We start from the raw sequence: 9,611 nt of genomic DNA, 5'->3' as shown, positions 1-9,611 counted from the left end.
TTAAAAGATATAAAAGATATTATTAAAAGATATTATTATTATTAAAAGATATTATTCATTTTTCCCTTTGTAATAATACTAACCTTAGCTTCTCATGTAGTAGGGATTGATAAGAACCCAGTTAGTTCCCAGACAAGGTTCTTACTGTGGTTTATGTTAGAACATAAGGAAGCTAGCTCATGGCAGTAAGGTCATAGGGGCCCCCTGTAAAGGAGCCGGTTAAAGTATTTCAAAGTTATTTTTTTTTAATTTTAATTATTTGTGAGACTATAAGTTAATAGGGTGTATATTAACACCATTCCCACCACCAAAGTTCTGTGTCCCTCTCCACATTCCCCCCACACAATGAAGCTGAACATCTACCCTCACCCTCCACCCAGAGATTTTTTTACTTTGGTGCTATACTCCAAATTTAGTCAGATTCTGCTTTGAGTTTCCCTTTCTGTTCTTCTTTCTCAGTTATTATTTTCTAAAAAATGTAACAGAATAACCCATTTTTCATATATTGCTTTATAAAGAAAAACTGCTTAAGATAACTACTTAATTTTACTTTTTTGAAACTCTATTTTATTTATTTTAAAGATCCATTTGTTTGTTTTATGTGATAGAGAGACCAGAGCATCAGTCTGGTATATGAGGTGCCACAGACTGGTTGTTGAACTCAAGGTTTCCCTCAAGCAAGTCTTGCATCCTATCCATATGGAGACTCCTCTTTATCAGAGAACAAAGCCTGGGCTTAGATTTATGCTACTGAGGACCCAGATGCCTCATTGACATGGTGACTCAAGTATCAAAAATTGATTTTTTCCCAACTGCTAAGTAGAAATGTCCCTCCACCCCCTCAACAAGCCCCACTCAGGGGTTTTACAAGTCAGGACTGGTTTCCAAAAAATGAGTTGCTTATGGGTGCTCTGAATTAGACCTGTCCTAATAAATCCAGATGTTTTTTATTGATCTCAGAGTCTGAAATGTACATACAAGATTCAGATACTTTAAGATAAAAGGATCACATAATCTCAGGTCCTGAACACGTAATTCACACCATCCAACAGTTTATTGCATTAAGAGAGATCACAATCAAAGCTTGAAGAAATCACAAGTAATAAGTATACATGAATATCCAAAAGGTCCCATATCCGTGAAAGGGTCCTATGGGGCTTGTTCCATTATATGGTTCCATTATATGGCTTGTTATATTATATGGTGAAATAAAATGACAGTGGAAATGGATGAAAACCATACACAGATGGGAGAATAGACAACACTAGATGGGAGAATATGGAGATAGTGGAGAGGTATCAGTACTCTTAGGATAAGCAAAGAGCTGGAAAATCCGGAAGCAGGTTTGTCTTCACTGAGGTGAACAACAGGAGTATTGCCATGTTTATAAAACTGTTAAAACAGACATTTTTTCATTGGTTTTCTCTGTAGACATTCCATTGCCTATAACAAAATACACTTAGTTAATAAAGAGTTTAATATGAATATTCTAGTTTCTCAGAATCCTTGTTCTTTAATCCTCTGACCTTCGAAAAGTCTCCTAATTTCATATAACTTTCAGTAAATAAAATCTTTCCTGTATGAAGTGTACCTTATTCTTCAAGTGAGCAAGAATGCGTAGGCCGGAGTTTACATTATTTTAGAACTTTAGATGCATTTTTTAAGACTGGGGGAGAAAATAATATTTATATTTAAGAGATCTCCATTTCATACACTAAATCAACCTTAAGCATAAAGAGTCAAACTATGGAATTTCATCTTAATGGATGTTCTACTTCAGAAAATATAAGCTAGGACATGTTCACATGATGAGGCTGATGTTCCTGGATTGGATTAAGCTCTCTTTTTGTTTATTTATTTATTTTTAAATATTTATTTATTCCTTCTTGTTGCCTTTGTTTTATTATTGTAGTTGTTATCGTTGTTGTTGATGTCATCCTTGTTGTATAGGACAGAGAGAAATGGAGAGGGGAGGGGAAGACAGAGAGGGGGAGAGAAAGATAAACACCTGCAGACCTGCTTCACCGCTTGTGAAATGACTTCCCTGCAGGTGGGGAGCCGGGGGTTGGAACCCTGATCGTTATGCCGGTCCTTGTGTTTTGCGCTATGTGCGCTTAACCCGCTGCGCTACCGCCTGACTCCTGGATTAAGCTCTCTTTTAAAATTATTTTATTTTTACTAGTTAATTAATTAATTTTGCCATAAGAGTTATTGCTGGGGCTTCATGTGTGCATGATGAATCTACCACCCCTGGTGACCATTTTTAGGACAAAGGGAAATTAAGAAGGGAGAGGATGATAACCATGGAGAAAGAGAGACACACTTGTAGACCTGCTTTATCACTCATGAAGCTTCCCCCTTTAGGTGGGGAGCAGGGACTTGAACCTGAGTCCTCGCACACTATAAAGTGAGCCTTCTTTTTCGTTTTTTAAATTAAAGATGTATTTGTTTGGTCAAATGCATATAAGTCTTGTGCACTACCACTATGCTATCTGTTCATCCCCCTTGTATTTAACTGTCTTCTGTAAAGCAATGGTCTTAGGTATTGGAGATAATCTCCAAGACTGAAAGTGTGTTGTAGGGGCTAGTGTATTGAGAGGAATGTGTGGCCTTGAAGTTCTGAAATTCAACATAATATCAGTGCCTAGTTATACCCTAAATAAATACCCTAAGATAAATAAAGAGTCATGATTTTTTCTAAAGTTTTCCCCTTAGAGACATGTATTTTTTAAATGAACTCTGTTCTTATCCCTTGGCTATATCTCCCCCTGGGGACCTCAAACCCACCTGTATATCCCTTACAGAGGCCCTCGACGTTCAACAGCATTGCCTTTGCGCACTCCCTTGATGATGAAGATGGTCCCCAAAATGATGCCTGCCAGACCCAGAACCAGCCCCAGGACACACATCACGTTCTCTGTTGTCTCTGGGAGGGGGCTTAGTGCTTCAAACTCTAGGGAAAAATAAAATATAAGAAAAAAACAGTGCACATGGTGGTGAATAGATCTTAGAACCAAGTTTAATAAGAGTAAAACAGAATGGTACACTAATAGAACTGTAATTTAGAAAATGACAGAGTGCGAGAATGATGGGTCAAGACAAGAAACAAGAATTTTAGCATTTGTTACAAAACAGGGTACAGTGGGTACCCAAGGACCAGATACTTGAAGGAAATCAAAATAAGCGAGAATGAAAAAAAACCATCCATACCCCAGTGCTTTAGAAGAGGCTCATCCAACCCCCAGTGTTCCACCTTGCAATCATAGAAATCCTCACTGGAAGGCAGGAAGGTGAGATAGTGAAACTTGCGAAAAAGGTGGTCATCCCGGGGCAGGATGATTGTATCTGATACTCCTGTGGTGACAGGTTTTCCATTCTTAAGCCATGTGACATTGACCACAGGTGGAGAGAACTTGTCAATGAAACAGATGAGGATGTTGGGCTCTCCCAGCTCCACAGGCTTCTGTGGGAGGACTGTTACTTCTGGAGGTACTGTAAGATACATGACAGAAATTAACTTTTCCTACTTAGGCTTGACCCCACCCCTCCAATAAAGCTGAAAAGCAGCTGAATTGTGCCCTAAAAGTCTTTTGCTGCATTTCTAGGAGCCTAGTATGCTTCTCCATGAACAGGAAAAAATATTGATGTCTGACATATGAGGCAGGATCTTATCTCTGGCTCCCCCAGCACAGATTGACAACAGCAACTTCCTGAGTGACTGTGGTTAAAAAGACAAGATTACTCCAAGAAGATGATAAGTCAGTGATGTTCTATGGCCTGTGCTCTTAGAATATTGGGCTTACTTGTGGCAAAGTTGGTATGGATTTTGGGAAAGAAAGTCAGTCACTACAATTTAACACAGTGGCTGTGGAGATAGTGCAGTGGTAGAGCACAGGATTTACAAGAGTCAAGGTCTAGCCTTCTATTCCACTTATCATGCCCAGGCACCAGAGTGATACTCTGATTTTTTCTCCCTCTCATAAAGAAATATGGAAAATAATTAAGCAAATAATTGAATCATCTATTTGAGGTTATAAAAAAGTTACAAAAAAGTAAAAAGAGTTACTTACCATTGGTGTTTGGGGTATTGTTGGAGCGCTTAATCCAGATGTCAAGGTTGGCTTTGTCCACAGCTAGATTGGCCAGTGCACCCTGAGCCTCAAAACTGGCAAACCTCCCAAACTCTTCTAGCCTCCAGACTGTCTCTCTCTTTTTAACATCCACGTGGAATATTTCATCCCCATCAAAGTCAAACATAAACTCTCCTGCTATATCAGGTTTCATATAGGTCTCCATCTGGATGATCACATGTTTCTCTGAAAAGGCAAGAAAGGAAATTCAGGAATGGCAGTGGGAGCCAGGGGAGATAGATGAAGAAGAAGCTAGGATGTGAGACACACAAACACATAGATAGGAGGTGGTGGGAAGGGATGGGTAAATGGAATGTGGAAGTGGTGGAGAGGATGGATGTATGTGAAGACGAGACTTTGGTGGAGGTTATTCATGTTGAACATGGATGGGAGGGGAGAAACATAGAGAAAATATTAGGAGAGATATATTGAAGGCAACAAAGACTGAAAACACCATAGTATTGTTAATCGAGAAATCTAGAATTTCAGTAGCAACTCCTACATGAGAAATTCTCTCTCACTGTCCTTAGCCAGGTATTACATTACACATGCCAGCCAGAATCCCAGGGTCTCTCTCAGAGTACTATGACTCAGGAAGAAAACACTGTAAAAAATTGGGTTCTGAACTCTACAATCAAATTATTTTGAATTTTCATTCAGATACTTACCTAGTAGTTTTTAGTACCTTATTTTACCTAATGATATGTAGTCTTCCTTTTGCACTACTACTGTGATTTTGATTCTACCATGAGTTTGTTTTAAGATTAAATGAAGCAGTTGCAAACAGTTTCTTAGTATGTTGTCAGATTTGTAATAGCACTGTTGGGTCAGCAACTGCTTTGTATTTAAGGAAATTCTATGCCCCAGTCAATATTACTGAGTCCTGAGCAACCAGGAGATTAAGGTTGAGATCTTGGAGCATTGTGGAATATCCATTTCCCTGGATCCACCACCACATTGTGTCCATCTCTAAGGAAAAGGCTACATTTGAATGGTGTTAGCAACAAAACTTTGTATCTTAAAATTTCTTATATTGAGACTTTCATTATGGAACATAAACTATTATTATTGATACTAAGAATAACCTGTACTAAGGGAATAACCTACCTGAAATTAGAATGCTATTATCTGGAGGGCATGCAACCTCTGTAAAGTATGTATATTAGTGATATTTCAAAGCCTGGTTGTATATGTTGATAAACCTAGAGCTTGGCCTGGCATTTACGGCTATGCACATAAACACTTCCTTTACAACTTACTTTCTACTTAAGGAAAGAGACTCTGTTTTTTAGACATGCATCCCCATATATGACTCTGGGCAATAGACATGCACAACTACCTCATTGGGTCTTGGAGCTACATTATTTTCATTGTACCTGTCATCATTTGTGATGATCATTCCAAGTGAATAATATTCTCACAACACATCTTCACAATAGCACAACATTTCCTCTGGAGATGACACAGAATGTCAGACTCTTTATTTCCTTATTCATTCCTCACTTCTATTTATTTATTTTACTTTCTTGGAAATATCAGTAAGTAACAGAATTTAAAGGTCATTGTAAAATCCACTGTTGTGGGGGCTATCATTGTTCCAAGAAGTTGTGAATTAAGTGTAATTCACATCAGCATACCTGTCCATTTCCCCTACATTGGGTAGATAGATGTTTTTATTTTTCTTAATTTACATTCTAGAAAAATCTTCAGGGGAGTCGGGCTGTAGCCCAGCGGGGTAAGCGCTGGTCGCGCAAAGTGCAAGGACTAGCGTAAGGATCCCGGTTCGAGCCCCCGGCTCCCCACCTGCAGGGAGGTGAAGCAGGTCTGCAGGTGTCTATCTTTTTCTCTTCCTCTCTGTCTTCCCCTCCTCTCTCCATTTCTCTCTGTCCTATCCAACAATGATGACAACAATAATAACTATAACAATAAAACAACAAGGGCAACAAAAGGGAATAAATAAAAAAAAGAAAAATCTTCAAAATAATATCTGTGCTCAAAATACTTCTGAAATAATTCACATGTAAATGATAACCATCATGCACATAGTTAGGAATGTATACTAAGAGCTTTTATGTGTTTTCTCATTTAATATTTACAAAGTTATGTGAGGATTTTAACTTTACTAAATTTCCAGAAAGAGAATGTAGAGTTCAGAGAGTAAGTTGATAATACCAGTCAGAAAATATTTTCCCTTTGATTCTAGTTTATTTCAAAGTCAAGGCACTAATAACAATAGAGCTCAATTGTTCTCCTGTTATTGAAATTTGACTTCACCTAGTGTGACAGAAGTTTTCTCATTACTTGATATGCCTTAGATTTAGGTCTACTTAAACAACACTTTACTTTGTTCCAAAGATTATCTTGAATATGCCCACTATTTACTTCACCAGTGTTCTAAAGCTTATAGTTTCTTATTTTGAGTCTCAGCTTACCTGTAATAGCCCATGATTTCTGAAAATTCATCAGGACAATTGTGATAAAACATCCTAGCACCAGGTCTCCATGTAAGGCCATTTCTTTCTTGGATTGTTTGATGAGGTTCAATAAGGCTTAAGGGTAGCACAGGACCGACAAGAATAAAAGAGAGAGAATGTAGGGTATGATAGAATCACGTTAGTAAAAATTCAAATTTGATGAACTGTGGCCAATCAGAAAAGTGTTTTAGATGACAAATCTGTTGCCAAGGGAAGGGCTTTTGTAAAGGGCCTAGAAAAAGAGATAAATCATTCATTAGATTTAAAAAAAAAATACCCATAGACTGTGATAACAAAATGTTGACTACCAGGGGAGAAAGAGAACAGAGACAATAAAGGGGAACAGATAGAAAATGCTGAATGGTATTAGAACTTTAGTAGTGGATATGTTATTACAGGTATTAAGGCATGAAGCCATACCAGTGAAACAGATAATTTTGTAAAAATAATGATTAATCAATTAAAAAGTGATCTAACAACAACAACAACAACAAAAGCAAAAAAAGAAGAGGGTTTTTTTTTTTTGGGGGGGGGGTGGAGGTAGGGGGTTAGGGAGTCGTGCAATTACTCAGACTCCTGTTTCAGTCCAAGTTTTAGAAAGAGATATATTTGAATCACATAAGTGAGAAGGGAATTAATGAAAATACTTTGAAGTAAAAAGCTAAAGAGAGATAATGCCACTGTGTGCTGTGATGGAGTGGGGGGAGGGAGGTGGCATTTTGGAAAGCAAATCATCTAAAGCAGTGATAAGCTGTCAGACTATGGAAAAAGGCTGAACCGTGGTGGTCTTGAATGACAAAGTGTCACTTTAAGAACTTTTAAAGAAATATGTTTATTTATTTATTTATTTATTTATTTTGAATAAAGGCAGAAAGAAGTTGAAAGGGTAAGGGAGGTAGAGAGGGAGAGAGAAAGCAAAACATGTACAGCACTGTTTCACCATCCTTGATGCTTCTCCCTGCAGGTAAGGACCTGAGAATTGAATCTGAATCCTTGTGAATTGTAACATGTGATTAGTCTCCACTGTAGCAGCTTTTTAATGCTTCAAGTTTCTTAAAGTGTCCTAGATTCCTAGATGTGCATATCAGCCTAAAACTGGGATTCCTAGCACTGTGCTAAATGTAAAGGACACCAGAGGAAAGAGTATGAATTACAACACTCCCGGTGCTGGAAAGAGAGATGGCTTTGTAATAGGGGTAGAAGTTACTGGACTATAAAGGAGATACCTTTTTGGTTGTCTGACACAGAATGTCAGACTCTTTATTTCCTTATTCATTCCTCACTTCGATTTATTTATTGGTCATTGTGGGTTGCAGCAGGTGGAAGGCCTGGCTTCTGTAAGTGCTTCCCCGCTGAACAGGTTTGTTGCCAGGTTGACCCATACTCCCAGCCTGATTCTCTCTTTCCCTAGTGGGGTGGGGTTGTCAACGACTGCCACTTCTCCAGATTCAAAGGAGGTCTCGAAACTTTACATCAGTCTCTACCTGACACTGTTGACTGGCTACGGAAGAAGGGCAAACGCTAGAAGAAGAAGAAGAGCTTCAGGACACACTGGTGGGGTTGTCTGGCCAGGGAAGTCCGGTTGGCATCATCTTAGTATCTGGAACCTGGTGGCTGAAAAGAGAGTTAACATATAAAGTCAAGCAAATTGTTGACTAATTCTGAACAGATTGCTGACTAATCCTGAACACAAAGGCTGTAATAATGCAGATAAGGAGCTGGGAGGGAGGTGGGGTCTCTGTTTTGTAGATAGCTAGTAGGCATATTTCAGTTATATTCCAAAGGGCCCGTTTTTAAAACTATACTAGTTCCTCTCTCTCTCTCTCTCTCTCTCTCTCTCTTTCCCCTGAGCCTAAAATCTGATATGCAGGTGGATCCAAGTTATTGTCTGGGGAGATAATGTCATGGCTGGAAAAGTACCAGAAAGCTGGATCAGGGAAGAGAGTAGCTCCCAAATATGGGAAAGGTGTATAAATATCTTTGACTATAATCCCCATCTATTTGATTTGGTCTGGGCCCCATATTCAGCTTAGGAGCCTGTGTGACCTCTGCATCCCTGTAGATCTGAGCTCAGATTCTGTAGTCATGAGGAGGAACATTCCAAGCTGCCCCAGTATCAGAAACCATCTTTCTCAGGTGTAGCATAGAGTATGTTGTCCAGCCTCCCTTCGGAGGACGGAACATTCTCTACCACTGTTGGCCCAGGTTGAAGGCAAGATCCTATGGGGGCCCACAAAGGGGTCTACTGTGTTGTTCCTGACTGTTGGGTAGTTGCCATCTCCCCCTGGCTTCTTCTTATCCATATGCCTATATAGGGATTTACTGATCCAAAGGTTTGGTCTATTTACATAAATCACTTTTACATAAAGCACTCCAGGGCATTGGTGGTTCAGTTATAGGATTCTCGCCTGTTCCGCCCCCTCCTTGTCACACTCTGATTTTCACCAGTCACTTTTCTCTCCACCCTCTCTATATCACATCCTGTTTCCACCCTACTTGGAGAGTATAAAAACAGCTGCTCTTCTGATTAAAGACACTTGGAAATTGCTTTCCGGCTCCGAGAGTTCCAGAGTGTATCTCCTGCGGAAGTTGGTGCAGCACGCGTTCCTGATCCCTCTCCCACACAGCAGCCTAGATCAGCTCTAGTTGAGTTCTCTCCAACCCAGAGAGCACCGGCTCGGGAAGAAGTACCCTCAGGCTATCCGGCATCTGGCGCCCGGAATAGGGACCTGTAAGCAGCAGATTTACAAGAAGACATCTTAGATAAGTACACACCTTTTGGGTATCTGCAATATTGTGTTAAGGCACTGTGATTTTTTTTTCTTTTTTATTGTTTTCCGGAGATCTTTCCACCATGGAAAATCTTTTCCAAATCCTGCATTCTTTTTCCAGTATACAATTTTTATATATCGGGGACATTTTTCTCGGGGTTTCACCTTATATCCTGTTGATCATCATAGCAGCTTTTAAGGGATATATAGGGCAACCTCTCAAAAGGCTTAAGAAA

General features: G+C 39.3%; 1 protein-coding gene across 1 annotated transcript; it reads right to left on the bottom strand.

The window, feature by feature from the left end:
* Positions 1–1,035: 1,035 nt before the first annotated feature.
* On the bottom strand, positions 1,036–6,714 carry LOC103117368 (mamu class II histocompatibility antigen, DR alpha chain). The gene is made up of 5 exons (XM_007527407.3): positions 6,563–6,714; positions 4,071–4,316; positions 3,211–3,492; positions 2,788–2,953; positions 1,036–1,443 (listed from the first exon to the last, which is right to left on the bottom strand). The coding sequence occupies exons 1-4, from the start codon at positions 6,642–6,644 to the stop codon at positions 2,799–2,801; spliced, it is 765 nt and encodes a 254-aa protein (XP_007527469.1). The 5' UTR covers positions 6,645–6,714; the 3' UTR covers positions 1,036–1,443; positions 2,788–2,798.
* Positions 6,715–9,611: the final 2,897 nt, after the last annotated feature.

The sequence above is a fragment of the Erinaceus europaeus genome, chromosome 4, assembly GCF_950295315.1.
Source record: "Erinaceus europaeus chromosome 4, mEriEur2.1, whole genome shotgun sequence".
Taxonomy (NCBI): domain Eukaryota; kingdom Metazoa; phylum Chordata; class Mammalia; order Eulipotyphla; family Erinaceidae; genus Erinaceus; species Erinaceus europaeus.
Note: the sequence above shows the minus strand (reverse complement) of the source record. Positions and strands in the feature narration are given on the sequence as shown.